We start from the raw sequence: 18,360 nt of genomic DNA on the forward strand, positions 1-18,360 counted from the left end.
AGGTGATTAATTTTACCACTAAGAAAATGTGTTATTAGATTGACCAGGAGAAATATTATTCTAGTCTTTTTTTAAAAAGATTTATTTATTTATTTTAGAGAGAGAGAGAGAGAGAGAGCAAGAGGGGGAGAGGGAGAGGGAAAGAGAATCCCAAGCAGACTCTGCGCTGAGCACAGAGAGACATGGGGCTTGACCTTAGGACACTGAGATCACCACACTGAGATCATCGCCTGAGCTGAAACAAAGAGTCGGTAGCCTAACCGACTGCACCACCCAGGTGCCCCTTTTCTAGTCTTGATTACCAAATTGTAATAGACTGTGTGTGCAGATTTTTACAAAGCATTTGGACTAGATGCAAATGGGTGGATTTCTGAGTTTTTTTATATTTTGAAGGACTGAAGAATAAAAGAATATTTTAAAATTTTCCAGCAAAACTGAAACCCAAGAAAGAACAACTGGAGGCAAACAAATGTTCATCATTTTAACCTGTAGCTGTGTTATGTGTCACTATCAGCATACCTTATTTGGGAAGATCCATGATCTTTGATACAGTGTGCCTTTAGAAATCTTATATTTGTTTCTGTAAATCGCCTAGATGATTTAGAATTGTAAAAATTTAAAGAATGTTATAATGATTTATCTAATAACAATGAACATCAGTACACTGAAAGAGAATAATAGTGTCTGAATTCCTGCTTTATTTTTAGTAATGCTCATTTCTTCTAGGAATTTTACTCTTTAAGGAAAATTCAGTCTTTAAGGACTCACTCATTCACTTCACTCTTTCTAGGAAACTCACTTTCCATCCATAGGGTTGTTATCCTATATTTATTAGCCTGGCTCATTTAGTATATCCTAAGAAGTAAATATAAGAATAAAGAAGAAATGCTAGGATTCTGGGACCATATGGTATGAATTAGAATTTTGGTATTGTTTGTGAAACAGAAGACGAGTCTGTTTTTGATTACCTAATAGATTTGAAGAAAACCAAGCTAAGCAGTCAATGCCCAGTGTGTCTGCTCTAGTTTAAGTGCAAGTTAGCATCATGAACTTAAGAAGATAATAAATGTTAGGCTTTGAGGTAAGGGAAGCTCTGTCAAACTCTGAGTGGCATATTTAGAAGAAATAAAAAGAAGACTCTTCTTGATTACAAAGAGATTTTGGGGTCCTATGCTCTGGGAGCTTACGTGTAGCATCTGTTTGAAGTTCATACTGACTTGTGCCAAGAACTGACCATAGATAACTTATCACTAATGAATATTTTACCAAGAGCTTACATGTCTTACCTGTGAAACTTCGAAATCTGCCTGGAGATTTCCAGATGTTAACCCACTTAGAAGGACAATTTCATTTTCTTTTGGCTGTTGGACATTCATGGAGCTGATGAGTTTTGGAAGATCTGGTGAAACATTGACCAATTTCTGTAGAGGAAGAAATTAGGTAGTTTAGATAATTTCTTTTCACCTCCAAAACTCTACCCCAAAACTACTTATTTGCAAAAATAATACATAACGTATGCAAGCGATAGATTACTTAATCTACTAAGATGATTACTAGAAGAGATTGGGTGAAATTGAAACATAAAGGTTTAGATTGGAATAGAAAATTACTTAAACATAAAGCTTTAAAAACTCTTTAGTTCTAAATTTTCCAAAGTAGATATTTAATAAATACTGTCACATCACAAGTATACATAGTAAGGATTTTTTTTTCCTTTTAACTCTTGTAATAAGAGATTGTTGACTAATAATCATCTGTTCTAACAAAGTCAATAATAATCATATCAATAATAAAATAATTTCCAATATTGATTTTGCTGTATGTACTAGGTGCTATGCTAAAGACTGTACATACATTACATCTTATACATTTAATCCCCACAACACCCCCACATGGATTAGGTACCATTATTATTTTCTTTTTACACATAAGTAGCCTGAGGCCCAGAGATTAGTTTACACAAGGTCATATAGCTAAATCAGTGCCAAGTTTCTACTCTTAGCCATAGTAGAAGACTGTCTGAAATCACTTGTATAAATCTTCAAACACACAGTCCGTAAGATGCCAACTTGCTTTGGTCTCTCCTGCTCTATTTGACAGACTCTGTCTGTACTATAAGCCCATTAAATGAAATCATATGTAAAAATTTTTTCCCAAAGATCCCTCCAGGACTACACAGATGAATGATATTTGAAGGTCTGTGGAAATCTATAATGGATAATCTGTATGGGCAATTGGGTTTGAGAAACTTCAAACACATTTGCAGCATTGTCAAGAAAAAACATTATAGGAATAATTAAGTAATCACAGCCCCACTGTTCTGATTGTCAACCTACAAATAGTGTCTATTACACCACTATATTATACCAAATAGTGAGGTCAAACCCATCTTCAGCTTTGGGTATGAAAGGATAATCATATCACACCAATTAATTCTTCCTATCAGACCCCCTATTGACTCTAGTCCAAAGGACTGAGGGGCCCTTCAATTTCTTGCATGTTGTCAAGGATTTACATCAGGATCCTCCCAACCTTGGATGAGCTTGGAATATGTACTTGCTGCAGAACGCAAAGAGTCTGAGCCCCAGTTGAGTGTAGGACTGGGAAACCAAAGTTAGGGACAAAACGTTTGATAAAAGCAGCAGGAAAGAGCAGACCTGAGAGCCACAAAGAAGGGCTGGCTGGTATCAAGCAGATTTGGAAAAGCCTTGGAAACATCATCTCAGCCAGGGCATTTGAGAACAGAGGAGGTGGGGGCAGACAAAGCCACTATCAGGCCCCACGCAGGGGAAAGCACCTGTTTGGAGAGCAGCCCCATTATATTGGGAAAGCAAGGTTCGCAAGTATAAGGAAGGCAATCTGTGTGGGAGGTGGCAGGGAAAGGGTCAGGGAATGGGTTGTGATGAAGCCATTCAACTAAAGAGTTTCCAACTGAATGAGCACTATTTGTAGATGAAGTCATGTCTGCTCTCTTGTTGGTGCAGCCAGCCTTTGTCATGAGCTGCCAGAGAGCTCATGTTCCCAGTGTTACCTGCTGCAGGTGCTCCGTGCTGCATGCATCCTTGTTCACATCCAGGTTCACGAAGCAAACCTGGGAAAAAACCCCAAAACAGCCAAGTAAGTGAAAAACATGGCAGTTCTTTTTGAAGAAAGCATGGAATCCATTTGGGGGCAAATGATTTGAGAATCCTGCACATTTTGTACACTTGGTCTGACACAGAAACAGCCACTGTACCTTTGGGCTTCTGTGCAAACCTCTAACACCCTAGTCACAATTCCCTTGATCCCACTGCACACCCTCTTCCATTCATGTCCCAACAAATGAAACAGTCTCTATGTATTCAAGTCAATGTAAGTCACAACAAAATCTTCAGACTTATAAAGGGTTATCGAATCTCATGAAATAGGAGAAAAGACTTGTAATACTTTAAACCTCTGTTTTTTTTTTTTTTTTTTTTTAGATTTTATTTATTTATTTGACAGAGAGAGAGCCCAAGCAGGGAGAGTGGGAGAGGGAGAAGCAGACTCCCCTCAGAGCAGGGAGCCCGATGCGGGGCTCGATCCCAGGATTCTGGGATCAAGATCTGAGCCAAAGGCAAGACGCTTAACCAACTGAGCCACCCAGGTGCCCATAAACCTCTGTTTTTAATTGCAATGAAAATTCCTCTCCATTTCTCTTTTTTTCTCATCCCCCCACTTTCTCTGCTTGTTTACAATCCAATGCATGATAAGTGGATTTCTCTTTGTTTCATGGTTTTTGTTCATTTATTTAATCCTGTTGTGTAGTTTGCCCCTTTTTAGCTATCTTAAATAAATGTCTGAATAAGCTAGAGTATGAAACCAATAGCGACAATCTTAAAAAATAATTCAGAACAACAACAAAAGAATTGTTATAGCTTAAGTCTCAAGTACAGCACATAGAAAAAAGTCTATTATGGGCACTTGCTTGAAGATGGGGAGAAGAAAACTTAAAACACAAAGAGGTGAGATATATTCTTTTCTTTCCCCTTAAATAAATAAATTTAATTTAATTGAAATCTTATTTATTTAATTATATATTGAGTATGGTTGGCACAAAGTGTTACATCATTTTCAGGTGTACATAATGATTCAAGTTTTTTACTCCTAACAAGTTAATTTGCCCATTATAAAACTGATAACATTAACTATCTATATATTTATTTTAGTCAGATGTTTGGACTTATGTAGATGCTTGGAAGCATATGGGGCCTTTCAATTTCAGTTGTTTGGGGTTATGGTTTCTCAGAGTCCATCTTTTCTCTTTTTGCGGTTAAAAAAACATAATTGAAAGGTTTGCAGTAACTCTTTAAGAACTACAATAGTTATACATTGCTATAGTGTAAAACTCACTATTGTTTTTTTCCCCCAATGGAAGGTTTTCTTGATTTCTGAACTCAATATTTTTGCAGCATATCTCTAAGATACAGTATCTGCTTGTTAAAAATAACCTGATGGGCATTTGGGGGAAAAAGGGGAATGAACTGCCATTCACACTCACACTCAGAGGCTCTCCTCCATTGGGTTAATAAGATGTCTAAATAGGAACCAAGCATGAGTTCCTTCAGGGGCAGCATGAAGAGAGGCATGAATAGCAGATAGTGCTTGGAAGGAGTTCATGGTTTATAGCAGTTTGTGAATATTCATACAATAATTGGAGCTTTGCCCTTGGAAAACTGGTTCAATATCTGTTTGTACTCCGGGGCTTTGAATAACATGCAACTGGGACTGCATTTACTGAACTGATTAAACAGTTTTCCATTCACCTTAAAGAAAGGTGTGTTACCTTATCCTGGCACCACAAGGCTCTTATCTTCTATCACAGTGCGAGAAGATAACGCAGAGACCATGCGAAGTAACTACTTCTCTGCCCTCTGATATTGTCTTTTTTTCTCTGAAGATGAATTTTCTTTCTATTCATTCTGGGCTGTGATGTGAAACCCTGCCTACATTTGGAAGAAACCCTCCACACTTGCTAGCTGGGCCAAGACCAGAACAAAGCCAGACATAAACCAATCATTTGCTTATACTTGACACATATATTTTTCCATATCTTGGTGGCAGAGGATGATCCAGGTTTTCAGGGCCTGATGTACACACGATTTTGGAAGAACTTCTTTAAGGAAAGGAACAACAACAGGAAAGAATGTCCAATGGAAAAAAGACAGTCTCTTCAACAGATGGTGTTGGGAAAATTGGACAGCCACATGCAGAAGAATGAAACTGGACCATTTCCTTACACCACACACAAAAATAGACTCCAAATGGTTGAAAGACCTAAATGTGAGACAGAAGTCCATCAAAATCCTAAAGGAGAATACAGGTAGAAACCTCTTCGACCTCAGCAGCAGCAACTTCTTCCTAGAAACATCGCCAAAGGCAAGGGAAGCAAGGGCAAAATGAACTATTGGGACGTCATCAAGATAAAAAGCTTTTGCACAGCAAAAGAAACAGTCAACAGAACCAAAAGACGACCAACAGAATGGAAGAAGATATTTGCAAATGACATGTCAGATAAAGGGCTAGTATCCAAAATCTATAAAGAACTTATCAAACTCAACACCCAAAGAACAAATGATCCAATCAAGAAATGGGCAGAAGACATGAACAGACATTTTTCCAGAGAAGACATCAAAATGGCCAACAGACACATGGAAAAGTGCTCAACATTGCTCGGCATCAGGGAAATCCAAATCAAAACCTCAATGAGATACCACCTCACACCAGTCAGAATGGCTAAAATTAACAAGTCATGAAATGACAGATGTTGGCAGGGATGCGGAGAAAGGGGAAACCTCCTACACTGCTGGTGGGAATGCAAGCTGGTGCAGCCACTCTGGAAAACAGTATGGAGGTTCCTAAAAAAGTTGAAAATAGAGCTACCATATGACCCAGCAATTGCACTACTGGGTATTTACCCCAAAGATACAAATGTAGTGATCCGAAGGGGTACATGCACCCCGATGTTTATAGTAGCAATGTCCACAATAGTCAAACTATGGAAAGAGTCAAGATGTCCATCGACAGATGAATGGATAAAGAAGATGTGATATATATATATATATGCAAATGGAATATTATGCAGCCATCAAAAAAACCCTGAAATCTTGCCATTTGCAGTGATATGGATGGAACTAGAGGGTATTATGCTGGTGAAATAAGTCAATCAGAGAAAGACACATATCATATGTTCTCACTGATATGAGGAATTCTTAATCTCAGGAAACAAACTGAGTGTTGCTGGAGTGGTCGGGGGTGGGAGGGAGGGGGTGGCTGGGTGATAGACATTGGGGAGGGTATGTGCTATGGTGAGCACTGTGAATTGTGTAAGACTGTTGAATCACAGACCCGTACCTCTGAAACAAGATAGTAGGAAGGGAAAAATGAAGGGGGGAAAATCACAGGGGGAGATGAACCATGAGAGACTACGGACTCTGAGAAACAAACTGAGGGTTCTAGAGGGGAGGGGGGTGGGAGGATGGGTTAGCCTGGTGATGGGTATTAAAGAGGGCACATACTGAATGGAGCACTGGGTGTTATACACAAATAATGAATCATGGAACACTACATCAAAAACTAATGATGTAATGTATGGTGATTGACATAACACAATAAAATTAAAAAAAATATATTAAGAAAAAAAAAAGAAAAGGAACAACAAGGGGCACCTGGATGGCTCAGTCAGTTAAGCTTCCAACTCTTGATTTCAACTCAGGTCTTGATCTCGTGGATTGTGAGATCGAGCCCCACGTTGGGCTCCATGATCAGCAGGAGTCTTCTTGAAGATTCTCTCCCTCTGTCCCTCCCCCCACTCTCTTGAGCATGCTCTCTCTCTTTCTCTCTCTTCCAACTAAATAAATAAATCTTTTTTTAAAAAAGGAAAAGGAACAACAAAACTGAAAATTCTAAATTAGATGTGAAGGTAAATATTCATTTATTTAGAAGGAAAAAGAAATCACAACAAATCTCAAATTTAAAAAAGGTGACAAATATTACAAACATGACCACTTCCAGAAAAATATTTAACCTACTGCCCAATACATCTCCATAATAATTTTCCCTACATTTTTGGCTCCATACTCTTTGATCAACTCTTCGTATGGTAGTAGTTTTATAACATTTTCTCTAGATAAAACAGAAAGATAATTCAGTCTTAATCTAAGACTGTTCATTGATTTTTTCAGCTTTACAAACTTTTATTGATAATATCTTACACATTTTCCAAGTTGTCAAATTCAGTGGGAAACCACTCTAAGATTTCTTTCATATATGAGTTTCTATAGGCATACTCACTGTTTGTAATACTATTACAAGCTTGTGCTCTACAAACATAGGAATTTGGATAAATTGTCTTTTGTTTAATTCCCATTATAAAAGAAAAAATGCATGGTGCAATTATAATTTTCAATGCTATCAAGGAAATTTCCTCCAGGAGAGAACTTCTCTGTTGACCAGGCATTAATGAGACCCAGTCTTGTGTTTATAAGTTCACATGTCTGATGACTGAAAGAGTTCTCCACAGACTAGTTTCTGGCACATAAACCTTGTTTTCTCTCCACTATCTACATATATCTAGTTTTGGAAACAGTAGGATATATCTTATATTGTGAAACCATCTCTGACCTGATACCTTCATGTCTCAATGTCTGACTGAGTTCCCATTGTCGATGGTAAAAGTATTTCTGAGAGCCATTACTACATGTGCCTGGCTACCAATTGCTTAACTATACACTAAAGTGACCTCAAGCCACATAAATATATCTCAGGTCCACACAACCCCACTCAATTTCCCTTCAGTCAGACTCCCACACATGTTTGTGGTCACTCCAATAACTCTCAACATAATAAGATGTAGTGGGAGTTTGATTGGAAGGAGATAATTTTAGTTAAAATGTCTTCCTTTTGAAAATTTCACAAAAACATATAACCATGTGAGATGCTGGGAGTGGGGCCTGTGCACCTGATGAGCCCTGAGTTTTCAGCTTTGATGGTTTTATAGTCACGCTAAAATGGTCCATGTAATGGTATTGCTCTCTTCATAGGTTCACTCTCTGTGACCTTGGGATCTTTATTGAGACTTAGGCATCCACTAACACTAAACTCCAAGTGGAGAATGTGACAAGCTTGTGTCCAGAAGAGCTGGGGAATGGTGGGTGTGGGAGAGGAGGTTTGTGCAGGTTGAGGAGAGGACAAAGAGCTTCATGTTTCTGAAGGGTATGGTTTTGATGCTGGGTTCTGAGAAGACAAGCAATATGAGGTATTGTTCTTACTCTCAAGGAGTTTTGGTCTGGAGTCAGAATACATTCCTTAAATCTATGAAGCACATTTTTAAGTATTACAGAAGTGGCCAGTCTACATGCTGGAGATGAAGGTGGGAGAATGGGGTCAATCACAAATAGTGGTGCAGGGAAGGCTGGATTCGAAGTGAGCAGACAGGACACATTTAAAATGGCACAAAAAATGAACGGATAAATCCCCCCTGATCAGCGCTTGCTGAGTGACAGTAAGAGGCTCTGAATTAAGCACAAGAGAAGAGAGGGAGGAGACAGAGGACATGAAGTCCAAGGCAAGAGTCACGTCCTAGAGAAATTCCAGAAGTGAGGCCAAAGTTGGTGAGCAAGATGCCTTTCTTTCTACACTATGAAGACTCTGGGCATAATTCAACAGAGTTTTTAAAGAGTGAAGCAAAGAAGAAATCATAATTTTATGCTATGCTCCATGTGCAATAAGAGTTGAGAAAGACCTGAGGGTTAGACTTTCCCTTCCAACAAGTGAGGCTGCTCCCTGTGTTATTGCAGAGGTTATAAGGAAACTTCTGGTAATGGAAGTTGAATATAAGCTTCTGGGGGCTTAGGGTGAATGTTCTATGTGACTAAAATATTAAATCCTGGGAGATTCTGCATTATGGTTCTATGAGCTGTGTGTCGAAAGGAGTCCCTCAGGGTCAGGAGAGAATGCCATTAGTGGGGAAGTGAGGCTGTATGTTGGAGATACCAGCCAATTGGGAATAAGATGTAACTTCTCTGTGTTGACTCTTCATCTCAGTCTGGAATGATGCTATTGAATTATCTGTAAAATGCCCAAGGGTGCAAATCCAAATATACCAAATGATCCAGGGAAAAACGTTTTTAAGTATGTGTGTTTATTTAATAATCTCTTGAACATAGTTTATTTCCCTTCAGCTTTCACTAGATTGTTTATTCATGAAGGCAGGCCCTGAAATATTAGTGTTTAGCAAAGCCTGGTACTTGGTAGGTGCTCAAAAAATGCTGATAAATGCACACGCATGCGTGGAGTGGAAGTGCTGTCTCAGTTATCATGGGCATCACCCCTGTAATAATCTTTTTCCTTATTTATGTCATGAATTCCGATGCTGTCAATAAACAAAGTTTACTTCCAATAAGGATATAAGGCAATAGAGGAGTTATAGAATTAACTGAGCTAATGTTAATCTAGCAGTTGGTACTGTTTAAAGTACTTGGATTGGTTTCTTTTTTCCGTGAATAAGGATTTGCTAAAAATCAGAAAAAGGCCAAAGTTGAGAACCATAATTGGTAATAAATACACATAAAAGATATTAACACTTTTCTTACAATGGAAAAAACTCCTTTCTTTCACATAAACTGTATTTCGTGTTGTGTCTGCACATGTCCTGGTTTAGACCATCTGCAGAGGTACTCAGCCGAGGCAGATGGAAACAAATCATCACTGGCAGAACACAGAAAAGAACCTCTTTTCTTGCTACTTAACAAGACCAATATTGTGGTTGTATGTACCTTTCAAATGCAAATGCCTCTCTTCTGTAATTATTACAGTTTTAAAATAAAATGTTGGAAGAATAAGTATCACTGAGAAAATGATGCCACTTTACGATTGTGGCTTTTATTCAATCTAATACAATAGTCTTCAAAAGTTATTTGTACATCCTAACCATTTTAATGTCCATAGGTGATATGCTGTTTACTTTGCTTAGTATTATGGATTTTTTTAGCCAAGTAATACCAATTATTTATTTCACTATAAGTCCCTTTTCAGAAATAGAGGACCATGTAGGCATGTTTATTTTTTTTATTATGTTATGTTAGTCACCATACAGTACTTCATTAGTTCTTCATGCAGTTCCATGATTCATTATTTGCCTGTAACACCCAGTGCTCCATGCAGTACATGCCTTCCTTAATACCCATCACCAGACTAACCCATCCCCCCATCCCCCTCCCCTCTGAGACCCTCAGTTTGTTTCCCGGAGTCCACAGTCTCTCATGGCTTGTCTCCCCCTCTGATTTCCCCTCCTTAATATTTCACTATGAAATTTTAGTAAATAGTGATTTAAGATATATTTTAATGCAGGGGTGCCTGAGCGGTGTGGTGGGCTAGGCATCTGACTCTTGGTTTCTGCTCAGGTCATGATCTCAGGGCAGTGAGACTGAGCCCACCTTTGGCTCCCTGCTCAGCGTAGAGTCTGCCTGAGATTCTCTCCTCCCTCTGCCCCTGGGCCCCATGTGTGCTCTTTCTCTCTCTCTCGAATAAATGCATCTTAAAAAAGAGATATATTTTGGTGCAAGCCACTGTGAGAAAAAGGTTAACATTAAAATGTAGTAAAACAAGAAAAAAATAATTTAAAGTGGATTGTAATTCATAACATTTTTGAGTAAATTATATTTAAAAATGGTTTTAAATATTTATTATGTATTTATTGTAGAAGTCAGACAAAGCCATTTTAAGTCAGACAAAAAAAGTGTCAGATAGAAGCAATACTGTATATCATGTACAAAATTCAGGTTTGACATTTTGAATTGAAACCACAGAGAAAGAACTGATGATGACTGCCAAAGGCAAACTCCCGTTGTGTGGGGACAGTTTTATTTTTTCATGGACTCTTCAGATAGTTAATGTGATAGTTGAGAAATGCCATTGCCTTATGGGTCCAGGAGGAGCCAATCATGGTGCCAGAGGTTACATGTCAGCAGGCTTTTAGCCCAGAGTGTGGGGCCTCTGACTTCTGCTGGGTACTTTCTCATCTCTCCTGAAGTCAGCTAACGCCTGTGAAGGAAATCATCCTATATGGAGATCCTGCTTAGATAATGTTAACAAAAAACAATGATGTAAAATTGCCTTTAAAATCTGGGCATTGGAATGTTTACTATTACCAAATGTATACTTAAGTTTTATCTTAGAAGAAAGCCAATCCCTTCCTCCGGGAGCTTCTAATAACGCAGCCATCTGGCCATGTGGAGCGGGTGGGATCCCTTAATCTGGGGGTATTAAAATACTGATCTACAAACCTTTTGAAGAAAAAATTGGCTCTTTTCTTACCCCAATCTACAGGCTCCTACTAGATTCAGGACCCTGGACCAAAATTATCTTTGAAAGAATATGACATTTTCCTTGATTAGTATTTTAGACTAATGATAAATAAAATGGCAATTTATGCATCAATGTTGTTATGCCATAGTGCTGTCAGACATTCTGGAACACACTTGAGGTTTGGAATGATAACTGCATTTGTATCCAGTTATTACTGCTTTGAAATGATTGCAGTAATCACACAAAATGAAATATAAAGTTTTACTTACACTGGAGACTGTCAAATCTCTCTGCTTTTTAAACTGTCAATATTTTAAAAAATATCTTCAAATTGCTGTTCTGAAGGCAGCTGTTCAAGCAGTTTGTGATGAGAGACTCAGTAAAAAGTATAGAAATTCCTAAACAATGCCAGATATTTTAACTAGCCCATACATTAAGCCAATTTTATCCCTAAATTAAAAAAATAAAGAATAAGTATGCTTCTCAAGGAAATTATTTTCCCACTATTTTGTTGTTTCTAAAGACATTTATTTTGGAGCAAAAGAGCATACTTATATATAAAATCTGATATACATTTACCAGTTAAAAAACACACTATATTTATCTTAAGTTGCCATTTTAAAGATGTGCTTTATTGAGATATAATTCACATGCCATGTGACTTACCCATTTAAAGTATACTTCAATGGTTTTTAATATATGCACAGGATTGTGCAACCATTGCCATAATCAACTTTAGAATATTTCTTCATCCACAAAAAAAAATGTATTTATTAGCAGTCAGTCTCCATTTCTCCCCAAAAATCCTCTCCCTAGCCCTAGGCAATCACTCATCTTTCTGTCTCTACACATTGGCCTATTTTGGACATTTTATATAACCAGAGTCATTCAATATGTGTTTTTTGGTGACTGATATAATTTTTTACAACACTTTGATTTGATAATTCTACACATAACACTATGATCATCATGCTAAGTGCAGTCACCATCTGTCACCACCCAACTTATTACAATATTATTGACTATATTTCCTATGCTATACTTTTCACCTCTGTGACTTACTTATTTTATAACTGGAAGTTTGTACCTTTTAATCCCTTCACCTATTTCACCCATCCCCACTCCCCTTTAGCGCATGCTCGCGCGTGCACACACACACACACACACACACACACACACACACAAGCTTTTTGACTATAATTTTGCCATCTTTCATCTCCTTAGTGATAAGAGCTTTCTCCTGTCATCTTCTCCCACTGAAAGGGGTAGTATTAAGGAAAAATGATGCCCAAGGATGGTGGGGACAGAGATGAGTCAAATTTCCTTTGGAACAGAATTTATCTGGAAGCTTTACCTTGTTTGTATTTTAAATTGAAGGGAAAAGGAATACATATGATAGACTTGGTTCCACTTTGTTTACTTTTTCTCTCACAGAGGTTATTAGGTTTCTAATACATAAAGAGCTGAGATAAATTTCTGAACCTTCAGGAGTCATGCTCTGGGATAGTGCAGGCAAAGAAAATGCAAATATGGATCAAATATCAAGCAGATGAATTATTACAGATGTCCAGGGGCCTTCTATTCATAAGCAGACCTTTGGTTTCTTTTTGAATCAAGATGACTTTTCAACTCTTCACTTTGAATACAGCAAGTAAGCCAAATTTCAGGGAGCCACAGTAATACATTAACGAGTTTAATAGGGAAAATCTTTTTCTGGAGTATGTGGAGCATGTACTGAGCAAGGGGAAGTAGACAAAGGATTCATGTCTTCTGATAGATGAGCTAGACCTCAGGAAGTGGTAGTTGAGATGACTTGTTTGCTGATCCTAAATCACTCATGACTGGAATATGAAATGCTTTCCCATTATCAGGTCGAATATGATAATTCTATATATATCATCCTTCAAAATTCATTGTAGTTACACTGCTTTTTTTTTAAATAAGCTCTTACCACTCTCTTAGATGGTTTTAATTCAAACCTTTAACTCTCCTTAATTTGGATAAGCATGCTCAAATGAAAGCATGACAGAGAAAACAGGGCTATTCCTGAATCATGGAAGCCACAAATAACTCAGATCCCCAAAGTATGAACAACCATGATAAAAAACTAACAAGAAAGAACTGGAGAAGCAAGAAGGCTATGTGACCAAAACCCACCTAGTTTTCAAAAATTTTAAAATAATCCTATTTTCCATGTAGAGACACATCATTGTTCAGAGTGTTAAAGTTCTGTAAATTTCACCATAAAACAATGGAGTAAATTCCAGACACAATAAATGAGGTATCCATGTCGACTCTTTAGAATCTTTAGCTGACTCTTGGGAGAATGTGTTCCCCTTACATGGCTAGAACATTCTCTCATCTTTCAGGTATGAGTACAGAAGAGGCAAGAGGTTGTGCTTTGCCTACAGTCAAAGCCTGGCTCTGTACTTGCTAGATCCTAGTCTAAAGAGGTGTAATAAAATACTGTGCAGAATTTCTATGAAGACTAAAAGAAATACAAAGTAAAGAACATCAGAGAAAATTGGATGCCATTTTATGGATTTCTGGATTATTGTCTATAAGGGTGAATTATTTGAAGTTGCTGCTCTTAGTCCACACAAAAATGGCAATTTCATAAGGCCCAATCTAAATAATTTGAGGTAGAATATTATAAAGTGCATCTATTTCATAAAATGTAAAGCAATTAAAATTTGGATCCTTGCATGTAGCTACTCCCACTTCTACCCAGATCTTATTTACTTGGTATAAATCTTTGTCTCCATTTAATTATGTAAACATTATTTATAATAAAAACATTAAATTATTTTTTCTAAATCTTTATTATTTATGTTTGGGGTACATATAAGTATAGAGTGCCACCTTGTTTTTTAGGGCTATCAAATATTTAATTAAGAAATGCCTTCCTTCTTATTCCCAGAAGTATTTGTGACTTAATTTATCTAAATGTACACATGGGTATGAGTGCTGCCTGGTATCACATCCGTAAAACCAATGGATGAGTCCAACAGACATGAAAGTGCCAAGTGCATATAGGGAAGTAAAAAAAAAAATACAGTTTAAAGCAGAAATGTAGGCAAGTTAAAAACATCAACCACTGTCTAATCATTATCATTTAAGTCCCTAAATGTGAATACTGCTATTTGTGAGAACTTATAGACCTAGACATAACAGAGACTCTTTTATTAGGAAAAAGATCTTAAATCAGAATGAGTAAATACCCACTTTTATGTATACAAATCAACCACTAGGATCCAACGCATAATTTCAATTTCTTAATACAGTATAAAAAAGGATATATGGATTAGTTTTACTTTAAACACTTAAAAACAGCAGCCAGGAATGCACTTTTTACCAGTGTGGAAAAGCTTATCAGTTAAATTGACAAAAATCCTCCTCCAGGTATGATGAGACAACTCATCTTTGACTATCACGTAAGAACCAAATGCTATAGGCTTGATAAATTACTGTAAATACATAGTTTTAAATTTTGTAGAAATTTTTTTTTAAAGATTTTATTTATTTGTTTGACAGAGAAAGAGAGCACAAGCAGGCAAAGTGGCAGGTGGAGGGAGAGAGAGAAGTGGTCTCCCCACTGAGCAGGGAGCCCAATGCGGGACTCGATCCCAGGACCTGGGATCATGACCTGAGCCAAAAGAAGATGCTTTAACCGACTGACCCACCCAGGCATCCTGAAATTTTGTAGAAATTTTTGTATTGGTATAAGAAAGTGGTCAAGTTTCATTCTTCTGCATGTTGCTGTCCAGTTTTCCCAACACCATTTTTGAAGAGACTGTCTTTTTTCCATTGGATATTCTTTCCCGTTTTGTCAAAGTTTAGTTGACCATATAGCTGTGGTTTCGTTTGGGGGTTTTCTATTCTATTCCATTGATCTATGTGTCTGTTTTTATGCCAGTACCATACTGTCTTGATGACTATAGCTTTGTAATATAGCTTGAAGTCTGGAATCATGACACCTCCTGATTTGCTTTTCTTTTTCAGGATTGCTTTGGCTATTCGGGGTCTTTTGTGGTTCCAAACAAATTTTAGAATTGTTTGTTCTAGTTCTGTGAGAAGTGCTGGTGGTATTTTGATAGGGATTGAATTAAATGTGTAGATTGCTTTGGGTAGTATAAACATTTTAACAATGTTTGTTCTTCCAGTCCATGAGCATGGAATGTTTTTCCATTGTTTTGTGTCCTCTTCAATTTCTTTCATAAGTGTTTTATAGTTTTCAGAGTAAAGATTTTTACTTCTTTGGTTAGGTTTATTCCTAGGTATCTTACTGTTTTTGGTGCAATTATAAATGGGATTGATTCCTTGATTTCTTTTTCTGGTGCTTCATTATTGGTTTATAGAAATGCAACAGGTTTCTGTATGTTGATTTTATAACCTGTGACTTTGCTGAATTCATGTAATAGTTCTAGCAATTTTTTTGGTGGGGTCTTTTAGGCTTTCTACATAGAGCACCATGTCACCTGCAAAGAGTAAAAGTTTGACCTCTTCCTCGCCAATTTAGATGCCTTTTATTTCTTTTAGTTGTCCAATTACTGAGGTTAAAACTTCCAGTACTATGTTAAATAATAATGGTGAGAGTGGGCATCACTGTCCTGTTCTTGACCATAGGGGTAAAGCTCCCAGTTTTTCTCCATTGAGGATATTAGCTGTGGTCTTTCATATATGGCCTTTATGATGTTGAGATACATTTCATCTATTCCTATAGGCAGTAACATCTTTGACATTGGCCACAGCAACTCTTACTAGACACATCTCCAGTGGCAAGGGAAACAAAAGCAAAAATGAAACTATTGGGACCTCCTCAAGATAAAAAGCTTCTGCACAGTGAAGGAAACCATCAACAGAACTAAAAGCCAGCCTACAGAATAGGAGAAGATATTTACAAATGACATATCTGATAAAGGGCTAGTATCTGAAATCTATAAAGAACTTATCAGGGGCTCCTGGGTGGCACAGTTGGTTATGCTTCCAGCTCTTGGTTTTGGCTCAGGGCATGGTCTCAGGGTCGTGAGACTGAGCCCCGTGTCTGGCTCTGTGCTCAGCATGGAATCTGCTTGAGATTCTTTCTCCCTCTCCCTACCCCTCCTGCTTTGTGCTCGCTCTCTCTAAAATAAATAGATAAATAAATAAATAAATAAATAAATAAATAAATAAATAAATAATCTTTTAAAAAAAGAACTTATTAAACTCAACACCCAAAAACAAATAATCCAGTTTAAAAAATGGGCAGAAGACATGAACAGACATTTTTCTAAAGAAGACATACAAATGGCTAATAGGCACATGAAAAGATGTTCAACCACTCCTCCTCAGGGAACTACAAGTCAAAACCATGATGAGATACCCCCTCATACCTGTGAGAATGGCTAAAATGAACAACACAGGAAACAACAGATGTTGGCAAGAATGCAGAGAAAGGGAAACCCTTTGCACTGTTGGTGAGAATGCAAACTGGTGCAGCCACTCTGGAAAACAGTATGGAGGTTCCTCAAAAGGTTAAAAATAGAACTATCTTATGACCCAGCAATTGCACTACTAAGTATTTACCCAAAGGATATGAAAATAAAGATTTGAAGGGTACAGGCATCCTGATGTTTATAGCAGCATTATCAACAATAGTCAAACTATGGAAAGAGCCCAAATGTCCATCAACTGATGAACGGATAAAGAAGATGTGGTATATATACACAATGGAATATTACTCAGTCAGCCAAAAGAATGAAATCTTGCCATTTGCAATGATGTGGATGGAGCTAGAGTGTATTATACTAAATGAAATAAGTCAGTGAGAGAAAGACAAATACCATATGATTTCACTCATCTGTGAAATTTAAGAAAACAGATGAACATATGGGAAGGAGAAAAAAAAGAGAGAGGAAAGCAAACCCTAATAGACTCTTAACAATAGAGAACAAACTGGGTAGAAGGAGGTAGGTGGGCAAGGATGGGCTAAATAGGTGATGGGTATTAGGAGGGCACTTGTGATGAGCACTGGGTGTTGAATATAAGCAATGAATCACTAAATTCTACTCTTGAAACCAGTATTACACTATATGTTAATGAATTAGAATTTAAATAAAATTTAAATAAAATTTGAAACAAAAAATTTGTAGAAATTTATGTTTTATATTTTATGCTAATGAACTAGAATTTAAAATTTGAAACAAAAATTTGTAGAAATTTATGTTTTAACTCTTCAATTAAGCTTTCATTAGAGGTTATTTCTAATTTTTCACCTTCAAAGTAATAAAATCAAATAAACTTCCAGTGATTGCCTTTCTTCACTTCTTAAAGTCATATACATTTGCGAACACAAAAAATGTAAAAGTGCAGACACACATTTGCAGTCTGAGTAGCTTAACTATTTTAGAGTAAATGAAAAGCAATTCAAGCACTTAAAATTACTAGGAATAAATGATAGTGAATCTAATTTTAAAATGCAAATAACTGATCTAAACTAGACATCTAACTAGCACATCTCATATTTTTGACAGCCAAACCCATAAATAACTCCAAACTTTACCTCTCCAGGATGCCTCAGGTATACTTGAGCAAACACTTTGTGCATTTCCAATAATTAATGCTGCAGTCCGTCAGTATAGATAAAAAGTGCAAAAACCAAACACTCAAAAGCAACTTCAAAACACACATGTGTTGGCGATGTAATGCAGGGAAGTGGAGTGACTCTCTAAAGAATTTAGTCCTCCAATTCAGCTGTTAAGGGGAGAAAGGTACTTTTCCTTCCTTTGAACAGATCTAGATTGACTGTCTACATTGATGAATGGCACCAGAAAGCAGTTGTCACTTCCACATCACTAGGCTCAGTCTATTTGGCCTGCGCTAGGTCTACATATGAAGCCATTAGCTCAAGGCACATGTCCCAATTATTGTCCCCATAGCTTTGATCCTGAGGGCCCTTTAGCGACTCAACTTAAAATATTCTAACAGGTTGGCAAGTCCTTAGAAGTAACTTGCTTTTCAATTAAATGACTGTAGTTTACACATCGTCAATAAATA

The 18,360-nt window shown here is 37.1% G+C and overlaps 1 protein-coding gene across 7 annotated transcripts in view; it reads right to left on the reverse strand.

Moving 5' to 3' along the window:
• The window catches only part of LOC113920572 (SPHK1 interactor, AKAP domain containing), a 170,120-nt gene that overhangs the window by 43,465 nt on the left and 108,295 nt on the right, over positions 1-18,360 (reverse strand). For 6 of the 7 annotated variants that reach the window (XM_027590807.2, XM_027590809.2, XM_027590808.2 and 3 more), the window contains 2 exons: positions 3,032-3,091; positions 1,287-1,421 (listed from right to left, as the gene is read on the reverse strand). In XM_027590807.2, the coding sequence (XP_027446608.2) occupies positions 1,287-1,421; positions 3,032-3,091 (195 nt within the window). The remainder of the gene's footprint in view (positions 1-1,286; positions 1,422-3,031; positions 3,092-18,360) is intronic. The other variant, XM_027590806.2, reaches the window with a different exon arrangement.

Source organism: Zalophus californianus, chromosome 3, assembly GCF_009762305.2.
Source record: "Zalophus californianus isolate mZalCal1 chromosome 3, mZalCal1.pri.v2, whole genome shotgun sequence".
NCBI lineage: Eukaryota > Metazoa > Chordata > Mammalia > Carnivora > Otariidae > Zalophus > Zalophus californianus.